Source organism: Lynx rufus, unplaced genomic scaffold (genome assembly GCF_022079265.1).
Source record: "Lynx rufus isolate CCGP_SWC_20201006 ecotype Redwood Valley unplaced genomic scaffold, mLynRuf1.p SCAF_12, whole genome shotgun sequence".
Taxonomy (NCBI): Eukaryota; Metazoa; Chordata; class Mammalia; order Carnivora; family Felidae; genus Lynx; species Lynx rufus.
This window is the reverse complement of record NW_025814826.1, coordinates 57,658,023-57,681,413: the sequence shown is the minus strand read 5'-3', so window position 1 is coordinate 57,681,413 and position 23,391 is coordinate 57,658,023. Positions and strand designations below refer to the sequence as shown.

Sequence of the window (23,391 nt, the reverse complement as noted above, 5' to 3'; positions counted from 1 at the left end):
AGATAGCGAAAATGCTCCCTTACCGCTTACCCCAAAATTGGAAAACATAAAGAAACATGAGAATTGAGACAAAGACATTTCCTAGGGTTTTTTCAAGAAGAAATCAAAAAATCGGTCAACAATCATATATTGTGTATCTACCAGGAGAACCCAAAGCCATTGCATTTGGAGTGTAAGAATTATGAGACACATGGCCATAACTTCATGGAGTTACGTTCTCAGAACTAAGAGTACTATGTGTTGAATACCTGCTGTGTCCCAGGCACTTGCTGTATTTCTGACCCTTCCCATTAGATCTGTGACACAGTGAGATGAGGGTCCCGAATCTGAGAAGGATCTAGGGACTTCCCTGTACTCGCAGAGCAATTCAGAGTTAGAACTCGAAGTCAGACCTAGGTCCTCTGGGCTCTGGTATCTGCCGTGTTTCTCCAACACTCACATGAAACCGTTGGAAAGTGATAGAGGGCATACCCAAGTGCAGAAATACTTCCCTGAGACCTGAGGGTGGAGGATGGGAGTATCAGGGAGGGCTGGGAAGTCTTCACTGCTGGAGTGACCATATAATTTATCCAAACAGAGTGGGGTGGCTCTGTTAGTTATGCCAGGGCCTAGAGTAAACAGGGACTGTCCCTTATACCCCACCCAGGCAGGCGCTTCATGGAGGAGACAGACTTGAAGGGGTTGGGCAGATCCACACTGACTTTTTCTGCAAGCTCCTAAGCATGCCCTAACAATTTCCATCACAGGAGACCCTGTGGCACTGGGGCCAGGCACAAGTGACTGGCACAGACCTAGCAGAGCACCTAGACTGGCACCTCCTTCTTGGGCCCTGCTATCGTTGTTCCTGGGAAAGGAGTTCACTCAACCTAAGGCATTTTATAGGGAAAGTTGAACTTCTTAATTTTTATTAAAAAATTTTTTTAAATGTTTATTCGTTTTTGAGAGAGAGAGAGAGAGAGAGAGAGAGAGAGAGAGAGAGAGAGAGAATGTATGGGGGAGGGGCGGAGAGAAAGGGAGACACAGAATCCGAAGCAGGCTCCAGGCTCTGAGCTGTCAGCACAGAGCCCAATGGGGGCTCGAACTCACAAGCCGTGAGATCACGACCTGAGCTGAAGTTGGATGCTTTAACTGAGCCACCCAGGCGCCCCCTGAATTTTTATTTTAAATCTCCCAAGTTTTAAATGTTTGGAAGCTAATTCAGAATTTACAAAAGATCATTATGCAAGCCATAGAAAATAAACTCATGCAAGTTGAATTTAGACTCTGAGCCACCCATTTGCTTTCTCTGCTCTAAATTATAACAGATTTTCTGGAATATTATGGTCCAAGTCTGTGTTACCCAAAGTATATTGTGTGGAGAACAAGTTCTGAGACGTTAGTCGGCACTTCTAAAAAAGGATGGAGATGGGAAGTACGCTTTTGAGGCCAAGTAAGTTTGGGAAATACTTTGTTAAGCAAAGTTGAAATTAAAAAAATTTTTTTTCTTCAACAGGAGTCTCATGGTATTTTAATGTATTAAATCTCTGACTCTTCAAAGGATGCAGAGTGTGGAGCATTTCCCAAACTTACTGACTCCAGATCCCTTTTGTCTCACAGTTGGGCTCACGTTTTTAGGAAGTACTGATCAAGTGAAGAGTCCTCAAACTTAAGGTTATTCTAAATATGTGAAAGCCCTGAAACCACCCTGTACTTTATCCCACTTCTGCCTGTGAAACGAAAGCCCATGGACTGAAGTCCTATATCACCAAGTCCTCCAGAGTCATGTCGTGTGACCTGTTAGCCAGACTCTACACAGTTTGACCAGGACGGAGTTTGAGCCGCTAGTCTGTTCCTGGTGGTGGGCCTTGTCATTGGAGAAGGGGAAAGCTGTCTGTTCACTTTTGAGAAGTGGGGTCATTTGGGGATCTCTGAGGTGACTAGATCGCAAGCTGTCACTCGACAATGTGCTAAGTGGCACTACGGGCAGCCAGAATGTATTTAAAAGGGGAAAAAAGCTTCCCGTGAGGGTATCCATCATAGTTCCTGCACTGGGCTCACCCAGGCTTTCCAAGAAGTGCCCACTAAACATATTGTTTTACTGAGGAACCAGCACGGATTTTTGGAAAACAGAGTTTATAAAACCATCGATCATGAGCTGGGATGCTTTCTTAGAGCCCTTAGTACTGCAGCTCCGTTTTCTAATTCTGATACTTGAGACGGAAACCACTTTTTAACAAATCATTCACAGGAAATTTGCCCCTTCCTTTACAGTACAGCTCAGTCCACAAAATGTCATTTAATAAAAGCTTTTGTATGTATTTATCAAAGAAGACTGAATTCTCTTTATCATTTTTGCTTTCAAGTTCTATTTTTTCTTACATATTTTCTGAAATTTACTACATGCTTCACTTCTAGGTGAATACAAATTTTGCCTTAGCAATCTTATCCCAAATATCACATTACAGGAACGCATTCATGCTTAAAAACATTTTGTATTTAGCTACCTCATAAATGTGATTGAGGTAATTCATCACGCTCCCTGAGGTCAGGGGTTGTCTCTGTATTTCTCGCTCTGGGAGATTGTTCCCACTGGATCTTTGTCAAACCAATGAATTAAGAGTGGAGATTGGGTTTTTTCCCCCAAATATTCTGTAGATGCATCCCCATTTGAAGTAAGTTTGGTATACCAAAGTCTGAATGCAGGAGCGTGATCATTTACATTACAAAAGGACTCATTCTGATAAAATAACTACATGATGTGACACCAACTGAGGAAAGCCTCTCTGAAATGTTAATGTGCATCTTTGAAGAAATAGGATTTAATTTCAAAGGTTTGACTTGTAGCAAACTACTTCAGCTCTTGTCAACAGGAAGATTTACCTTTATGAAAACAACACCCAGCAGAACATAATCTTTCATTCATTTCTGCCTCAGAGCAAAGTCTAGTACCTCGTCCCTGCTTTCCTCAAGTAATACGCAATCAGTGGGTCCTGGTCTGTGAGCATTCCTCTGCTGATGACATTCTGTCTGAATTGGCTTCCCGAGGGAGCTTTATTTAAAAGGGTGCACTGTTGAGGACCAGCTACTGGCGGGGGGGGGGGGGGGGGGGGCGGGGGGGGAGGTTGTGGGTGGGGGGCATTCCACATTAGCCATTGCTCCCTTTAGCCACTATCCTGAATGGCACTCAACTGTAATTTGCAAGAGGGTTATTAGTTAGATCTCTGTGACTCCCTGGTATGCGGCAGCTTTTTAGAAGTCAGAAACTTAAGACCTTTCGTCAGTGTTGTGACTTGGCGGCACGTGAATTATTAATACAGTAAAAGATGATCATTAGTGCCTGCTGGTGCTTCAGAATCATGTTTAAAAACACAACTTAAAATTGTCCTTATTAAAAGAAACTTCACTGTTTGACAACCATGCTGACAAGTAAGTCTTAAAAAGAAACACGAAAGTGAAAGAACTGACTATTAACTTTCAGCAACAGGGAGTGTTCAGGGGACAAATGACATACCTATCAAGAGAGATGGAAGGCTGTTGTAGTGGTAACGGCTCGGCCCATGCAGAAAAAATAAGCACGAGGGTTTGGAGCATAAATATTAAGTGGGAAAAGTAGAATGCGAACTGCATGTAAAACACTGATTCTCGTTACATAGAGTTGTACACGAGCAAGGATGGGAAGTCAAGAAAAAAGATCGTGTTTTAGACTTGTGGAGTTATGTGAAATTTAAAATGTTTATTTCTCATTTGTTCAGTATTATGTCCAAAAAGAAAACCAAAATTTTTCGAGGTGTTTTGTTTTGTTGCCAGTAAAGTGTGTCCTACGTGCCTCGTGGCAGGGAACAGCAGACTTGGGAGAAATACCTATTTTTATTTGCTTTTAGCAATTTAATCTCCCTAAGGTCATGGAACACCTGTGAACAGGATAATTTTTTAAAATTAAATTTTGATTTGGGAGGCTTGAGTTTTAAAACAACATTTTATTCCCTGGGTGGGCTTAGAAAGAGTCACCTAGTCTCTCTGAGCCTTCGTTTCCTCAGAAAGGAAAGATTGTGATAATATTTGGGCAGCTGGGGGACTCAGATGCAAAGTAGTAAAAATGAAGAAAATAAAAGGTATTGTTTTATTTTGGAATAACATTCATGCCATCTGATGCCCCCTGTTCTAAGTGAACATCATTAGGTTGGTTGCTGCTCCTTAAGAAACACCCATTGGCGTCTTTGGTAATGTCCTCTTATACACCGGACACTGGAACCATCTTCTCTGTATACGGACAGCAAACAGCGCCCGAGCTGCATTTTGGTCAAGTCTTGCTCCACATTTCCCACATGGCAGTTCTTAAAAGAATCAACATCTAGTGTTCATTAACAGAGCAGTGGTTTCGGGCATCTCCATTGTGAAACCTTTTTCTCCCTGCATTCCACGTGCATATACATCCATACACACACATGATACATACTCTTCTGTGCTCATCCTGTATAATCATATGGCATAAAACAATGCAAACAGAAGTTCTAATATTTGTCTTCCCGCACCACACTGGAATACGTTGTGTGCATTCTGGGGAGATCACTGATCCAAAGAGCTCGTCTGACTGGAAGGGTTTAGATCTGCATCTCCCTTTTCTTTTCCTTTGCCAGTAGCACCCCCAGCCATGTAAAAATTGTCCTTGCTAATTATATGTCTCGTGGGAACCTTGGGAAAAAAATCAGAGTAGTGTCTGCGAATTCTAGCTAACGTTGGTTGAGGGCTTCCTCTGTGCCAAGCACCGCTCTGAGCACTTAGTTTATGTAGATCTTCTCACTTAATCCGCTTAACTCTGTCCGATGGGTTACTGGTAAGGAAATTGAGGCACAGCTGGGTTAAGGAACACGCCCAGGGCACTTAGTTCATAGTGGAGCTGGGATTTGACCCCAGGCAGTCTGGCTCCACATTCCGTGCTCTTAAGCATCATGTTTAAATTCCAGCATCTAGTCAGTTGTTGCATGACTCTGCATTTTGGATAAAACTGTGTGGCTCAGCATAAAAGACCACAAGCCACCAGCAGCATATTTTGAATCACCAGGTCAGGACCCAGACATACAGTTGAGTAGGGCACTGCAGCACCTCGGGACTGGTAGGAGGTTAAAAGTCTCTAACTAGCTCAGTGGTCCCTAATCTGTTCGCCAACAAAAACGCCTGTTGTGTTCTGAGGTAGGATCCTGATAAATTCTAAGAATCCTGGAAAGATGGGACTCGGGAAACGCCCTTTCCGGTCTAGGTTTCAGTTATTTTAAGGGACTCTCATTATGTCATAACATGGAAATGGTGTTTGCATGACTATTTTTTGGTCTTTAAATACCTTGTTGTACCTGTAATTATTATTTTCCCAAGAGTGGAGCTGAAATTGCTTCAAGATGGAAGCATGGCGCTTGTGGGTGGGTGTGCTGCTCCGAACTTCAGAGCTGCAACAGAAATTAGAGGTTCACAAGGTAATCGCTGTGATTACAGTTTTCTTTTGGGCCCCAGACAGGAGCTCTGGAAACACAATATTCTACTAATTTCTTAAATGTACAGTTTGCAAGGCAACATGGAAATTACTGAGAGTATGTACTGTTTCTCCCTCATTTTCTATGAGAGTTAACATTTTACCGGGTCTTTTGCAATTGCCGAGGAAAAAGGAGACATTTAATGGCTTCTGAGATACTGTTAAAAGACTTTAAAACATGGGACGCCTGGGTGGCTCAGTCTGTTGAGCCTCCAGCTTCGGCTCAGGTCATGATCTCACGGTTCGTGGGTTTGAGCCCCCACGTCAGGCTGTGCTGACAGCTCAAAGCCTGGAGCCTGCTTCGGATTCTGTGTCTCCCTCTCTCTGCCCTTTCCCCACTCGTGCTCTATCTCTCTCTGTCACAAAAATTAATGAACATTAAAAAAAATTTAAAAAAAGACTTTAAAAATTTTAATACTAAGTCAGCCTTATAATACTGTATTAGGAAATTATTTTACAAGAAAAAACCCTCCAAAGAGTAACAGTACTGGGGTGGCCACGGCTTTTAAACACCTCTGTGTACTTCTCTACACTTTGCATTTCTAGAAAATTCCTAACTTTATAATCCACGTAATTTTACATTCTATGTAGTGTGGTACTGCATAGTATTTGCATGCAGTTCATATTAGATGCTCAGTAAGTGGCAGTCTTTTATCCTTTCTAATTGTTGCCAATTAATATGTTCTAGTGCCCACACAATAAGCCCTCCAGTTTGTGTCATGTCTTCCTTTGCCGTTTCCCTGTTGTCAGATACCGGTTATTTCTAGCCTTTTATACCGTAAAACCTGGTCACGTGTTTTCTCACGAACCGTGAGACCATGACCGGCGCCGAAATCAAGAGTCAGACGCTTAACTGACGGAGCCACCCCGGTGCCCCTACAGTTTGCCCTTGAGATCAATTGTGACCATCTCTCTGAAGCCTCTTCATTTGTTACTTTTATCACCTTCTCTACTTACTATTGCTGTATAAGGATAAAGGGACACTTCTATATTGTTTCACTTCCAATTTAAAAATCATTAGTGTGCTTGAAATTATTTGCGTATATTTAACTATTTTCAATTTCTTGTGTTGTCTTTTGTCTTCCTATTCTGCTAGCTTTCTACAGCAGAAGAAGAATTCCACACACTAATTACATACTACAGATGTCAACTTTGTTCCCTTTTTTGTTGTTGTAATTAGTTTTCCCTCTTAGTTCATCTTGGTTTTGTTAAAAATTGATTGCAGTCATTTTTCTTCTCCCTGATAGTGTCTGTTGTCTGTATTGGAAAATTATCAGACCTCTTCAACTAATACACAGTGTATCTTTTTTGAGGCTTAACTTTGTTAGATTTTTTTTAATAGAGTTTCCTATATTGATGTCCCAACACACACTGTTCCTGTAAGTGTGCAAAAAAAAAAAATATTCTGGTTTTAATTATTAAGTTATTTTAATTGAGAAACAAGTTTTTAAAAAATATCCCAGGCTTTGATATTCTGTTGTGCATTGGGTATCTCCAAAAAAGAGATAGTTAGCATTTAGTATTTTCCAGGTCTGTAGCAAATTATTTTCTCCCAAAAATACTTTCTCCCATCTCTCTAGAAACAGTTTCCTACAGATCACAGCGTGGGAGATGCCACGCTAATTCACTTGGTTGTTTTTCACCTGCTCAATTTTTTCCTGAGGCAAATGTGTAAACTAGAGTGTCTTGATCTCCTCTGCAGAAAGACACAGATCATATTTAGAGTTAGCCCTTACAGAGTAAAAAGCCTGATTTTGCCATTTACCAGTATCTTTGGCCCTGGACACTTGCTCTGACTTAAATCTGTAAAAAGGCATTAGTAATGCTTGTTTTATGTAATTGATAGAGTCTTTGAATACAAAATTCAGGATGTGCTTTTCATAACATTTTTTTGGAGGACAAGGGATATACAAAAAAAGGACTCAGAAGTGGCTAGAATTAGAATCTGAGACCAAAGCTGTGATTTATCTTTTAATTACATAGAAATCTTAAATCCCCTAAAACCATTCACTGTTGGTGCCAGTTGTGTTACTTTAAAAAAATAAAACCGTCTTTCACTGAAAATTTAGCATGCTGAGAGAGTTGAATAGTAATGTCCCTAGGACTGGAAAATGTTTGATTTTCAGAGAATTAGAGCCCTAAGAGATACATATGGACCAGTTTTCTAGATTTACTCATGAGGAAGCTGAGAACCTGAACGGCCTGAGGGACAGAGTCAGATTTACATGTCAGGTGACCAGGGTCCTACACGGGGTTCTCTCTGCCCACGAGGAGCCTGTAGGTCTCGTGGGCACATGCAGCCCAGGGCTGGGGACTGGAAGCTGGCCTACAAGAGGGGAATGAAAATGAATACATACGTAGTATCTTAAAAGATTAACAGCTACCATTTGTTGGCAATAGAAATGTAAGAAAAAAAGTCCTTGTGATAAGTGCTCTCGTGGCACTAGGGGCTGAAGAGATTCTCAGCAGGAAGTGGGTAGAGGTTCACAGAAGAGATGGTAAAACCCAATCTTCAGGTTGAGTGTGAGTTTGCAAGATTGTTAAGAAGAAAAGGCAAAGGACAGAAGTATTATTGAGAAAGGAGAGAATTGTAGCCACTGGGTTGGCATCTCCAGAGTCAGACCCAAAAGGGCTTAGGCATATTTGAGCATCATTAATTTGGAGTGTTAGGAATTATAAAGTGAGTGGTCCAAAGACAAACAGAGCCTGCGACAGTAGTGTGGGGGGAGGCGGGAACGGGTTTTGTGCTGGGTTGGCCCTTTATTCTAGGTCTTAAAGTGAAGGTGACACCATCAGATTTGTATTTTAGGAAGGCTTCTCTGGCATCAGAGTGGTGGGTGAGGGTGGGATTGCTCGGAGACTGTTAAGGGATCTGGCTGGGGCATGATCACATCCCATGGTAAATCAGGAGGCTTCGGGATGGGTTTAAGACCTGTCACAGAGGTAGAACTGGTGGGATGCCTGCTGGTTACAGAGAGTTGGGCCAGAGGGATGTGACCTTGAGTCTGGCATCATGATGCCATCCATCGAGGTTTTGAGCAACTGTGGAATGGGGAGGAGGAAGCATTTCTGGAGGAAGCCTTAAGTCTGGGGTGTAGTCCTAGAGTAGGAAGTGGATTGAGTCACGACAGAAAGGCCAGAATTTACATTAGCGAAATACCCAGCCTGTTGGCTCTTCCCTTTCCAGCCTTGCTTCTTTACCTTCCATTTGCAGTACAGCCAGACTGATTTTTGTGAAGGTCACGACCTTGTTGTTCTAAAACCCAGTGGCTCTGCCTTTAACCATTGCTTTGAGAATAAAAACCAAAGTCCATACGTGGATTTTCCTTCCTGCGTGGTCTGGCCCCCATCCATCCCTTTAGCCTCCACGTGGCTTTGGCCGCCTGGTCTCACGGCTGCTCCTAAACCCCAGACGTGCCTTCTCAGAAATGCTGCTGTGTGCTCTGCTGTTTCGTGTCGTCCACGTTAAAGAAGAGAATGGTTTTGTCTGTGCCAGGTATCCCCATATCTAGTATGGACCTTGACACGTAGGAGGGGTAAGCAGCCGTGGATGGATAAACCCAGTGTGTAGGTGTTCCCGTTCACCCCGTCACACTCCTCAGCATGGCTGAAGCACCCGAGTGACCTTTCCATGGGCCACCGCCAGATTAGAAATGCCAGGGAGGGAAGCTGTCCCTCTTTTCAAAATCAGCTCCTGTTTTCTTTGCTGACCCCAAGGATAGATGAGTCCTCCAGTTCTTCCCTTTCAAGGACTTTCCTACCAGTCACTCCCACTGGTGTTTTCCAGTCAGTCACTGATGCACCCAAATGCCCCTGGAGGCTTTCCTTCACAAGCCTGTGCATCTCTGTATGGTGTTGTGAGTTCCTAACACTAATCGTGTGCACAGGACTCATGCCAACAACCCGTTTTCGTGAAGACGATGCCCGCCGTCGGGCGTGTAGGTCCTGCTTGGCGAAGCCTGCGGAGGCCCCTTCCGGGACGTGCCTGAAGCTCAGTGGCTTCCACAGCCGCGCTGCGGTTTTGCCCGGCGCCCACAGTGCCAAGCACAGCACTCAGCGGGTGGACCGACACGAAACGGTCGGTGGGCAGCGCAGGCCTGACCTGCTCGGGGGGCACGGCCCCAGCGGGCTGCAGGCTGACTTCCCCCCACTTCACCTTTTGTCCCCCGGCCCCTCCTTAAAGAGCTACTTTGTGCGGGTTTTCAAGCACAGCACGGCCGTCAGCTCCTCTTCGGCTCCTTCACAGAGAATCCTGGAGTGGGAAGGAGACGGGTTTTGAAGTTGCCTCGCAGTCTGGTGACCGAATCCCTGGCTGGTTTTTTTTAAGGGCCCCTCCGTCCCGTGGACTCCACTGTGTCAGGTTGGAAGGTGGGAGAGCGCAGTGCTTGGGAAAACAGGCCTTAGGGATCCGGAAGGCCCAGCTTTGAATCCTGGCGATGTCCCTGACTGGCTGCGGGATCTAGGGCCATTCTGAGCTTCAGTCTCCTCATCTGTAAAGTATGGGTAACGGAAGCCGCCTTGAAGGTTACTGTGAGGACTAAGTAAGATGTTGTATATAAAACACGTTCATGATATTTTCATCATCATCGTCATCAGCATAGGGGACAGTGGAGGCGAGAACAAGCAAATACAGGAACCTGTGGACGGGGAAGGAAAGGAAGAGAAGAAGGAAACACCTGTCTGTGCCAGGTGTCGTGTGAGGAAGGCATGAGTGTTCGAGGATGACTAACCCGAGCACGGTCACACAGCCGGGAAGTGACGCGGGGTCTCCCTGGGCTCAGTCATTGCCTGTAGCCGTCGTCTCGCACTTGCTCTCAGAATGGCTCCTTCCACGACTAGGCTCTGCTGCTTCTGGGTCCACGGAGAAACACCTGGACCTGCTGACAGGTGGTTGCTAAATGCTAGGATATCTGTGGGCACCCCTGGGGGTAACTCGTGCGGATGGTGTGGGGCCGGCAAGGACTCTAGCTGTTCGGGGCAGAGAATGTGCTTCTCGGAGAAAAGCACAACTTGGCTTAGCCCTTAGAGATGGGTTAGGGTCTCTGTGCAGAACGTACGCAGTGGCTTAGCTTTTTTCTGATGACCAGTCTGACGTTAAGGGTCTTGAAGGAGATCTGCTCCCCTTTTTTTGTTCACGTGGCTGGATCCTGACATCTGTGCAGGAGGCAGAGTGGGTTACTGAAATGACTACTGAATTTGGAAGTGAGCCAGGCCTTCCCTTCCTGGGGGCGGCGGGGGGGGGGGGGCAGCCGTTTCCCTCTCAGGGTCTGCTTTTCCCATCGGTAAGAGGAGGGGACAGTGGGGGAGGGAGGCAGGCCCTTCACCCTGCTCAGCTTCCTCTGCCCACGTTACATATTGGACTTCTCTGAGGCTGAAAAGGCAGCCTCAGAGTGGTCAACTGAGGGGAGTATGTTGCATCGAGGTCCCTGGCCTTCACGGAGAATATCTGATGATTTCATCAAAACCTCATAGATGTGATTTAACTTTTGAGAGACAGGGTGAGCCCTGGGGAGATAGGAAATGAGTATTTATACATGCCTCACCCAAGCAAAAAATAAGTACTGCTATATTTACATTAGTTAAGATGATACTTCTTCCAGTAAGGCATTAACACTTAGGTTTTTAAAATAAATAGCTCATGAGAACTAAATAGTAGCATTTTGTGTCAATCTTGTTCTAATACACCTTTAATTCTAGACCCTTTTAATATACAGGCAGATTCACTTGATGTTATTGAACCCCTACACTGGGCCTGGCATAGTCCCTGCCCTAAAGATGTTTACACACCTAATGGGTAATTTATGCATACCCAGGCAAGTGGACTTTTGTGAGTTACAGTTTTATGCAGTACCTTTTCTTTGCATTGGAAAGTTGATAGGTTGGAAGTGTTTTCGTGCATGGAATAAATAGAGCCTCAGATTCGGGCAGGAAGTGTTGCCAAAGGTGATAGATTGAATGTTTGCTACAGATCTGAACTCTGAAGGAACTTCCAAGCGGGGTCAAACCTGAGTCATTTATAGCATCTACAGATTTTGAGCATCTGTGGGTGAATTCCTACCCCATTCCACCCTTCAGCCAGAGGTACAGTAGAGGACATTAAGTTTCTGATTGAAATCTGTATGAATATGGGAGGATTGGAATCTTAAGGCCACCTTTTATAGTCTAAAATAGCACAGATAAACACTTCTGTTTGTGGATGATATGTCAACTTTCCATTTTTTGGCTCAGTGATGCAAACCGAACTTTATTTTAAGTTGATCATTTCCCCTGTGTAGCCGCCTCATCCAGCTCATATTAATCTTGAAACTAACGATAACATCTTCACCGTCTTTACCTCTTCCTTTCGTATATGCTGCTGCCGCCGTGCCCCCTTCCCCTGTTGGCAGCTGCTCGGCGCTGCTTTCTGATTGAACCTCATCCTAACTGCTGGTGTTGTGTAGCTGGCACACAAGGTCATTCTCGACTCCCCAAGTTGACAGGGACTTCACTTCCAGCATTTGAGCTGGAAAGGAAAAACGCTGAAAAGAAAGAGAGAAGGAACAGCAGGCCAAGCCCCTGTAGTTCTGGAGAGGAGCTTCGAGAACGGGATTTCAGCAGCTCCCAAAGCTGGTGGGTTCAGAAAGATTGCAGGTATGGGTGTAGACATGAGTAGTGGAGAGTGTGGGAACAGAAGTCCCGGGGCAGTAGGGCTGGGTCACATAGGGCGTTGCAGGCAGTGTAGGGGACCTGGATGTCATTGCAGGAACAGGGACTTCATTGACTCTTCCTTCCTCGTGTGTGTGTGTGTGTGTGTGTGTGTGTGTGTGTGTGTTCCTTCAATTCAGCAAATTCTAACTGAGCATCTTTTTTTTAAAAATTTTTTTAACGTTTATTTATTTTTGAGAGACAGAGATAGAGCACGAGCAGGGGAGGGGCAGAGAGAGGAGGAGACATAGAATCCGAAGCAGGCTCCAGGCTCCAAGCTGTCAGCACAGAGCCCAACACGGGGCTCAAACTCATGAACTGTGAGATCGTGCCCTGAGCTGGAGTTGGACACTTAACTGACTGAACCACCCAGGTGCCTCTCACTGAGCATCTTTTTTGTACAACATACAAGTATTGTCCTTCCAGACCTCTTAGTTAGTTGAGTAGGGAGGAGACATGGGCGCCTAAACACCTGAAATACAAGGTAAAGAGTAGAATGATAGGAAGTGTGGGTAAAGCCCCAGGGTAGCAAGCATCAGTGGTCTTTGCACATCTCCCTTCATCAGTCTCATTTAAAGCAGTGCCAGGCTCCGTGTGCTCTCCCGCCAAGGGATCTGTCATTGCCATCTTGCTGTGGCAGTGAGAAGGGAGGGAAGCTCAGGTAGATGCAATGTTTGGTTGGCACACTGACCGGTGCCTGGCTCAGAGCAGTGTTCAGTATGTGCCTAGAGACAGTTACCAGATGAGTAAGTAAATGATACAAAAACCCCAGTTGGATAATCCTCAGAGCACATACTCACTCACATGGTTTGCCTGATCCCTCTTCTTTCTGGAGCTGATGGGTAGTTTCCATTGTCATTCTCCTCTGGCACCTTTGTTCACAGTGCTCTTCATTATGTCATCAGATTACTCTCGGGCTTATTCCTGAGTCACACTATAATTGCACACGTATGCACTCTAGTGTATCGGGCCTTACAGTGGGTAAATGATGAATGTATTGATAGGCTGCAAGGCTGCATTCTCTATTCTGTTCTCTGAGGCCTTATGCCTACGTTAAGTAGGCATCCGGCCTCTCGGGTAGCCTGAGCACTTTGCTCCCGGGTCCTGCCTCCTTCCTGCAAGGTCGCCTGATTGCTCAGGAAGCTGAAGGCCTAAGCAGTCAGGTATGAACCAAAATTAGACCAACAGAGTCTTCCCTTCCTTTCCCTATTACGGGAATTACACATGAGAGCATTTGCTTTGTAGTGATTAGGGGACAAAAGCATCTATTAAGATGCGTTTTTGCAATTACGTCTGCGAATGTGACTAGAAAGTGATAAAATGGAAACAGTCCCCTCCCCCCCTTTTTCCCAAGGGAACAAAAATTCTTTTCATTGAAGAAATCACGTTACTGGTAGGACTACTTGTTCCAGAGATGTTTGGCTCTCACTGCTCCAAACGTTTCAGGAATTTCTCTGCAGAAACACCTTCAGAGGTTAGGGTAGCGATAGCCTGCTCTGCGTGAGGCTTTGCGCCAGCCACTTCCAGGTGTGCACTCGTACCCTCAGCGCTCACGTCCACGGAAGGTAGGTGTGGGCCATCCACGTCGGCGTATCCCGAACAAGCTCTGTGCTGGTCATTTTATTGATGGACCACTGTTTCTTTTTCTTTTTTTTAATGATTTTATTTTTTATTTTTTTAAATTTACATCCAAATTAGCATATAGTGCAGCAGTGATTTCAGGAGTAGATTCCTTAGTGCCCCTTCCCCATTTAGCCCAGCCCCCCTCCCACAACCCCTCCAGTAACCCTCAGTTTGTTCTCCACATTTATGAGTCTCTTCTGTTTTGTTCCCCTCCCTGTTTTTATATTATTTTTGTTTCCCTTCCTTCATGTTCATCTGTTTTGCCTCTTAAAGTCCTCATATGAGTGAAGTCATATGATTTTTGTCTTTCTCTGACTAATTTCACTGAGCATAATACCCTCCAGTTCCATCCACATAGTTGCAAATGGCAAGATTTCATTCTTTTTGATTGCCGAGTAATACTCCATTGTATATATACACCACATCTTCTTTATCCATTCATCCATCAGTGGACATTTGGGCTCTTTCCATACTTTGGCTATTGTTGATAGTGCTGCTATAAACATGGGGGTGCATGTGTCCCTTCAAAACAGCACACCCGTATCCCGTGGATAAATGCCTAGTCGTGCAATTGCTGGGTCGTAGGGTAGTTCTGTTTTCAGTTTTTTGAGGAACCTCCATACTGTTTTCCAGAGTGGCTACACCAGCTTGCATTCCCATGATGACCACTGTTTCTTTTCTGTCATAAGTACATGCATGAGATTTAGCTCCAAAGACTTCTGCTTAATTTCAGAAAATCACATTTATCCAAAATAAGAACAGTGTGTCCTGTTTGAGTATATTGAAGAAAGTTGCAAAGACTTAGAAAGTAATTCCGAAATAGAAAATCTTAATAATAACAATAGTATCACTGTTGCTCATTTAACATAAGTATATCATATGTCAATAAGGTGTTTTTTAAGAAAGTGGACAGAATAACAGTTTTAAGGCACAAAATGAACTTGGAATGTAGAAGTTCTGTCTCTCCCAAACCGTTCCTTTTGGTGCCCTCCTTTTGGTCTTAGCTCTTACACCTTGCAACTGTCTATACACGTCACACACCCACCCATCTAAACCTGGGCTATTCAAAACCATTAGGGGAAGAATTACAGACGGCCACGTTTTCTGAGTCCAGAACTTTATTTCGTTCAGCCATCTTCAAGGCAAGCCCTGTGGTACATACTTTCCTGTTTTGTGCAACCGTGAATACTGAGGAATTCGTTTATTCAGTGATTTGTTAACTTCATTCCGTACGCATTTTTGAGCATCTGTCACCTGCTAGGCATGGGGAATGGGCATTTAGCTATGAGCAGGTCACACAGGCCCTGCCTTCATAGAGCTTTTCTGTAGGGAGATAAATACAGTAAAAACAAACAAGTCACAAACGGGATCATTTCAGGATGTGGTAGTACTATGGAAAAGCCAGCCTGAGTGTACAAGAGAGTAATGAAGCAGGCTGAGGGGGTGTGCTGCTTTAGATTGACCATAGAAGGGCCCTCGGAGGAAGGGGCGTTTCATCTGAAGCCTGTGTAAAAAGGAAGCCAGTCAAGGGAATTGCTTAGGGAAGAGCATTCCAGGCAAAGGGGTCAGCTAGAACAAATACCCTGAGCTGGGAGCACATGTGGCTGGGTCCCTCTGTGTCTCTGAGAACGTCCGTTGTTGCACTGCTGTGACAGAGGGATGCTGCCTGTCCTGGAGGGGTACGAAAGGCTCCATGTCCTACCCTGAGTGGCCTCAGACTCCTCAAGAATTTTGCATTCTCATGTCCGGTTTGTGTAATGTTTCTGAATTCTTCTGGCTCCCACGTAAGGCCTCTGTCGGCATGGCTTCTGTGACAGTGTCCTTCAGATTTGCAACAGTCTGTGTCTTCTCTGTGAGTTCAGAGGACCGGACCTGTTAGGGCTGTACATGAAGTAGCCATAAAGCGTCTCCATACCCAGGTTGGAAGTGCTTCCCTACATTATAGACACTGCTCTTTAGTAATGTAACGAATGTGAGAAATTGCAAGATTTTGGATAGGAAAGGGACTTTTCTATTGTTAGAGATCAGAATGTTCTCCTGGATTCCTTTATTTGTTAATCCATCCTCCCTCTTTCTCTCCCCCACACATGTACCCTTTTGAGTTGTTCAACCTCGGATGCATACTTAGAAATGCAGGTACATATTTTAGCATTGGGAAATACAATAATTTTATAGACCAGTTATCTGCCACTCTTCTCTTAGCCTGTATTTAATTGTACGCATATGACATTTGAAAGGATGTCACTGCACATGTTGCTTGTCTGGCAGTTGAGGGGATGGCACTTTGTAGCACGTTTAGACGTGTGCTGTTCTGGAGGGGAGCCCTGTCTGACGCAGTGACAGTGTCCTCTGCTCTTAAACACAGGGCCTGTAAAAATGCATTTTACTTGGCTTCTTTCTGCCAGTGGCCAAATGCTAGGGTGTAAAAAGAGAAGTGTTAACCCAGATTCAACTCTGACTGTAGCTGTCAAATGCGGATGTTATTAATAACCTTTAAATTACGTGCGTGAACTTTAAACCCTGTTAGTTTATAGACGAGTTGGTAAAACTTCAACATAAATTCTGAGACTTTTCCCAAGGAGGGGGAAATAAAAAGGAAGCAGATAGTTGGTCTTATAAAATGTTAGACTGGAATCTTCCGCATCCGTGTGCTCACTTGGGCTCATTAACTCTCTAACTGTGGAAGGACATTAAAGCCCACTCATTAATTCCTCTTTGAGTAGACCCATCTTTTTGCGGTCATCAGTCCCCAAAGCTGAACAGATACGTTCTTTTCTTCCAAAAGCAGGATTTTTGTTCCTTTCTCAAAACCAATTAGGAAATGGTTAGATCCAGGGGGAGCATGGACACACATTTGTGCTGCCATGGATGGGTGGTGTGCTTGAAAAAGCCTAGGCTGGTTCTCTTACTTAATGTGCCACTTGGCAGGCAAACTGTTTATTTCTCTAAAACCCCAGGGTTTTTCATCTGGAAAAAAAAAAAAAAGATAGTAAGAATACAAAAAATAAATGGCAGCTATTATTGGGATTATTTTTTAAATGTTTTTCCCACAACAGCAGTTCATCAGAAGATAAACCCATTAGATTTTGTGTCTTAAATATATGGTTATTTGTACTTATTTGCATTAGTTTCTTTCCCTGGAAGACTCTTAACATCCTGAATAGCTTGTAATTTCTTAACTCATTTGTCTCTGAAAACTGGCAGGTAGTTCCACTCCCACCCCCCTTAACATGAGGCTCTATTTTTATTTTATTTTTTAATTTTATTTATTTTATCCTATTTTATTTTATTTTTGTTTAAAAAAATTTTTAATACGAAATTTATTACCAAATTGGTTTCCATACAACACCCAGTGCTCATCCCAACAGGTGCCTTCCTCGATGCCCCTCACCCACTTTCCCTCCCTCCCACCCCCCAACAACCCTCAGTTTATTCTCAGTTTTTAAGGAGGCTCTATTTTTAGATGCAGTTCATCCCAGACATCACGGGAACGCAGAGCTGGGTGCTGTTGGGAGGTCAGGTTCTGTTGTGAGGACCTGAGCTCAGACTCGCGCTCCGCCGTCCAGGGCGAGTCAGACTTTCTGAGCCTCTTTGTTACTCATCTATAAAACGAATTTGATAACAGTACTGCTTTCATGGGGTTTTGGTGAGAATGACATGAGGCAGTCCGTGGCAGCCTCAGCACCCTCTGTGCCACTCTAAGCACTTATTAAAATGTGAGTTCTCTTTCCTCTTTTCTCTACAGTACAAACCTCAACTCTGTGAAATAACTCAAACTTTGTCTCTTGTGAAACTGTCTAGTAAGACACTGTTTCCTTAAGTGTGGAGTGCAGTATCATGGTGTTACAGGAGATGGTCGCAGGTACAGAATAGATGAGCATTTTATCTTTTTTTTTTTTAAGTTTATTTAGAGAGAGAGAGAGAGAGATGGGGAAGGGCAGAGAGAGAGGGAGAAGGAGAGAATCCCAAGAAGGCTCCATGCTACCAGAACAGAGCCCTGTGTGGGGCTCAGACTCAGAAACCATGAGATCATGACCTGACCCAAAACCAAAAGTTGGACACTTAACCAACTGAGCATTTTATAGAGAGAGTCACAGTGATCTTTAAAAAGGGTATCTTCTGTTAATGGTGAGTGATCCTGATTTTCCACTTACTACACTTCTGGACAGTGTAAAAGACGTGAATGGGCTTAAAGAAAAATATTAAATAGAAGTGCAGGTGGTAAATGGCTGTGACAAATGTGTGGAGGTGGAACATAAGCAATGGGCGTGGTGGAGGGTAGTGGTCAGACTTGGGGTCTGAAAACTCGGGGTTTTACCTCAGCGTCTCATTAGGTTTGAGATACAGTAGACGTTAGCGTGAGATGTGACTCCTGCCCCTTCTGGCTCTGTGACTTTGGACAACTTAATTAGTCTTTCCCTCTCCCTCCCTTTCTGCAAATACTTATTGAAGGCCTATTTCCTTATCTTAAAAACGTGGATGCTGCTTTCTGGGGGTTTTGTAAAGATGCAGTGCAAAGGGAGAAGATATTGGAAGCATATGTATCTTACCTACTTGGTACGTCCACCATACCAAGTTCATACCTGGTGTAGCAAGTGCTCAGTAAACTTGGGTTCTTGTGTTACTCAGGACTTGTGTTGCAAGTGGTAGAACCCCCACTTCAACCAGCTTGGGGCAAAAATATACTCAGTCTACAGGAAGGTTAGCAGTGACCTATGCCTTGGGTGCAGCTGGGAGCCAGGACTCTGATGCCACCAGGACCCTCTCCAGCTCCTGTGTCTGGTGCTCTGTGTGTGTCATCGGTCCATCCGTCTGTCCAGATTCCTCACAGATCAAGGAACAGAACCACCGGTGATCACCAGGCGCCCCTCCTCAGAAGGGATCTGCACACTGAGGTCCCTGTTTCCCAAGCCCAGAAATCCTGTGAGGGCCTGGGCCCAGCGCCGGTCAGGTACCCACCCTGCCAGCCACCGGGGTCCAGAGGACTGGAGCTGAACGGAAGGGGCAGCGCCACTTGAGCCACAGGTTTAGAGTGACAGGAAAGACTGTCTTGCAGGCCAAGGGCGTTATTACCTGCATTTACCCTTTTCACCTCTTTGTACGACTTTCAGGGGTAGGAGTGTTTATCCTCTGTGGGCCTCGGTTTTCTCCTCTGAGGTTTTGAGGTTTAGATGATGTCATGGATGTGAGCGTACATTTCATGGTCTTAAATTTTATGTGCCTAAGTTCATTATTATTGCTGTCACTGCTCGTGCCCTCCAGATTTTGACACACCATCCAGGGGCTCCCAGTCTCTGGATCGTTGACCCTCAGGGAAGCAGAGAGGAAGGTTTAAAGTTGTTTTAAGAAGTTAGGTCAGCATGCCATATACATTTCTATATTGAATACAACCCTTTTTAAATTTGATTTTGAATTGAAATACACATTACGAAAAGAGTATGCATGTCCTAAGTGCACAGTCTTCCCGAACAGAGCACAATTGTGTGTCCAGTCCCTGGATTAAAAATCAACAGTCAGTCCCCTAGAACCACCCCACCCCCGCAACTTGTAGCACAAGTAGATGATGTAGATGTGTTTATACACCATCTAAGAAATCATTTAAAAGCATTACCAGCATCATGGTAGCATTTTCCATGCTGTGCTTTTTTAGTAAGCAGAATTTTAAAATACAACTGGCCTTGCGTCATAAGTTTTTTAATTTTAAAAGGAATCCTCAGGGGCACCTGTGTGGCTCAGTCGGTTAAGCATGCGACTTCGGCTCAGGTCATGATCTCACAGTTCGTGAGTTTGAGGCCCACATCAGGCTCTGTGCTGACAGCTCAGAGCCTGGAGCCTGCTTCACATTCTTTGTCTCCTTCTCTCTCTGCCCTTCCACCACTCATGCGCGCGCACGCTCTCTCTCTCTCTCTCTGTCTCTGTCTCTGTCTCAAAAATAAACATTAAAAAAAAAAAGTTTAAAAGGAATCCTCAGGTCACTCTCATTGCGCCCTTTGAAATGTTTTCTTCCTGGCTGAAATTCCCATCAGGTGATAAAAATGTGTTTGGTTCTCTTGGATATGTGTCATTCACGTCTTATGCCTTTGTCCCTTCCCGGGTTGCACCTTCTTCCAGTGAAAACCAGTCTTCCCCTATCTTAAGTGGCTTGTAGTTTCTTTGCCGTGCAGAGCTTAGTGTGAAAACCGACTGACTCCCATGCTGTCAGCTTCCCCCAACACTGAGCTTCGTGGAACGACTCTTTTTATCCCCAAAACAGAACTCCTCAGATCATGGGTACTGCCGGTCTCTGAAATGGTTCCCTGTTCGTAAATATGTCCACTTGCTACCGCTGTGGCCCTCCACAGGATGAATGTCATTACGAGTGAGTTTTAATTTGCCAAATTTTCCAACATCTTCTCCCCTCGTTTTTCTCTTTTAGGCTCTAGACCAAGATAGAACAGCCTTACAGAAAGTGAAGAAGTCTGTCAAAGCAATATATAATTCCGGTCAAGGTAAGTACTTTCCAAAGCAGACGACATGAATTATATATAACATTTACAGTTTTCTCTGTTATCTGTAAGATGTTACGTTTATAGAAGACAATACAAAAGAAAAAATAAGGTCGAAGAAGTTCCATTTTTCCCTTTTTTCTCTGTTTCTTCCCCATCTAAACCGGTTACTGTTTCCAAAATAAAACAATGAAAGAACATTAGTTGCAGTGGGTTTTTAGACCCACTGGACATTTAAAACCTTAGCAGGTGTACAGGTAATTTAGCCACAGGTGACATGTGAGATAGGCAGTATCTGTTTGTGTAGCTGATCAGTTCGTAATTCAGGGGTCTCTGTTAAACACGTGAAGATCGTTCTTTCTGCAGCGTACCTCTATAACATTCGGAAATCGGTGTGAGTGCCGGGGAAGGGGGCGAGGCTGAACTGAGACCTGACCAGATCCGCCAACCAGAGTCTATTCTTGGCCTTGAAGTCGGACAGGTGCAGGTTTGCACCCTCACTCTGCGTCTCACTAGCAGTGTGACCTTAGGCTGGTTACTTCACGGTTTTGAACCTCCATCTTCTTTAAAGCAGAGATTGTGGTATTTTTGCAGGGTCGTCGAAGGGAGTTAATTAGCTAATATCTTCACCTCGGGGAAGTTCAGTAAATGCCATACATTCATATTTTATATAAATTTTATATTTTATTTATAGTCATACTCCTAATTGTCATAAAATTACGGAGTAGAAAGGAACATTGAAAAAGGAAAAACTCGACTGTCAGATGCTTTATGGGCCTCCTCTCATCAGAGCTGGGAATCGGTAGTCTCAACGAGCTGGAAATCTAATTGTCTCTTGTCTTCTTCAAAGCCCTTGGGCCTGATTGTTAACACATTCTGTATCCTGATTCCCTGACACCTCTCTAATTTCCTTATTTCCAACAAGACACAAACTTCTAATTAAGACAGATGAATAGAGAATTGTCTAGTTATATAGTGATGTTTTAACTGTTTAAATGTTTCAAATGTTTTAAATCTTGGCCTAAATTATATAACTTCTGCCTTAGCTTCATTCTGATTTACCCCCAAAATGTGGCAGCCCCTTTGTAGATATTCGCCCTCTGGGGGGAGGTGAACAGGGGGAATAACGAGGAGGTGGCCATAGGGAGCTTCTGAGGTGGTGGTAGTGTTCTCTTTCTTGATTTGGGGATAATTACGTAGCTCAGTTTAAAAAAAAAAAATTTTTTTTTCAACGTTTATTTATTTTTTTGGGACAGAGAGAGACAGAGCATGAACGGGGGAGGGGCAGAGAGAGAGGGAGACACAGAATCGGAAACAGGCTCCAGGCTCCGAGCCGTCAGCCCAGAGCCCGACGCGGGGCTCGAACTCCCGGACCGCGAGATCGTGACCTGGCTGAAGTCGGACGCTCAACCGACTGCGCCACCCAGGCGCCCCGCTCAGTTTATTTTTTGAGAATTCTTCACATGCTACACTTAAGGCTTACATACTTTTTGCATGGATGCAGGTATGTTATGCATCAGTGAAAGTGTATGGAAAATGGATACACAGGTAGGTTTATTGAAGCATTGATTGTGATCATCCGGATTTGTGGTGGAAAAACCAAAAACAAATGGGGACTTAGGATATCTATTTCATAAAATACAGTTTTTGTGAGAAAGAAACTCAGGTAGTGTAGATCACTAACTGTCACTACTTGTTAAGTAAATGACTTAACTTCCATGGATCTTGAATTGATTGCTTCACCATAAAATGAGAAAACAATCATCTAATTTGCAGAGCCTTGTATGGATAAAATGAGGTAATCTTTAAAGCCACCAAAAAACTTCCTGCACGTGGTAGGTGCATCGCACTTGGGGAAAACGACAAGCAGATCGGTGGCATGGGTTCCTTCTCTGGGTTAATTCAGTCTTCTACAAATAACACTGGGCCCGCCCGATTTCCTAAAGAGCTTAATGAGCCAGTATCCGCCTCAGGAACCAAGTGTCAGTTGTCCGTAATGTTATGGTTTATGCTTGAGGCTCTCAGCTTGTGAGCCACCGAAGAGAGACCTCCGATTTGCAACGGAGCATTGCTACCATGTTTGCTCGGCTGGGGGCTCCATGTAACTCCTTTTCTCCCCAGTGTCCTTGCTCAAGACGCGTTCCCTCTGTGTGCCACGGTGACCACAATCACATCCTTCAGCAGCTCACACAAGGGCTCTTTTTCTTGGTAGGGATGTGCTTCATCTTGTTCTTGAAAGGGCTTCCTTGGTCACAGCTGACCTGGGTATGGCGGGAGGGAGAGGCTGTCCGTGCATATGTGTAAGGTAGAGAGTTCAAGGAATATGTGCAGTCTGACTGCCACTTCCTCCAGGAGATTGTTCTCGCCTTTTGAATGGGGACCTCAGCGTTCTGAGTGTGACCGCTCCTACCCCTCGCTGGGTGAGGGATTCCCCTGCGTACTTTGCCTTATGTCTCTACCATCTAATAGAGTAGCTTCTAGTCACATAATGGCTTTTTAAATTTAAGTTCATTAAAATCAAATAAGATTTAAAATTCAGGTCCTCCAGGCTCAGTAGCCACATTTTGAGTGCTCAATAGCCACAGTGTGACTGACAGCTACGGTATTGGACAGGGCAGACCCAGGACATTTCCATCATCACAGGAAATCGGTTTGCAGCAGGAGGAGAACATACACCCCATCGTATTGTAACTGTTGATTGGTCTGTCTGGCATTGGACTAGCGAGTGTCAACCCTGACTTTTTTTTTTTAACTTGTTTTATTTTTTATTTTTTTTAATTTACATCCGAGTTAGTCAGCATCTAGTGCAACAATGATTTCGGGAGTAGATTCCTTAGTGCCCCTTACCCATTTAGCCCATCCCCCCACCCACAACCCCTCCAGTAACCCTCAGCTTATTCTCCATATTTATGAGTCTCTTCTGTTTTGTCCCTCTCCCTGTGTTTATATTATTTTTGTTTCCCTTCCCTCATGTTCATCTGTTTTGTCTCTTAAAGTCCTCATATGAGTGAAGTCATATGATTTTTGTCTTTCTCTGACTAATTTCACGGAGCATAATACCCTCCAGTTCCATCCACGTAGTTACAAATGACAAGA

The 23,391-nt window shown here is 44.3% G+C and overlaps 1 protein-coding gene across 1 annotated transcript in view; it reads left to right on the top strand.

The window, feature by feature from the left end:
• The window catches only part of ASAP1 (ArfGAP with SH3 domain, ankyrin repeat and PH domain 1), a 313,489-nt gene that overhangs the window by 144,354 nt on the left and 145,744 nt on the right, over positions 1-23,391 (top strand). Inside the window, exon 3 of the mRNA XM_047074194.1 lies at positions 20,226-20,298. Within this exon, the coding sequence (XP_046930150.1) occupies positions 20,226-20,298 (73 nt within the window). The remainder of the gene's footprint in view (positions 1-20,225; positions 20,299-23,391) is intronic.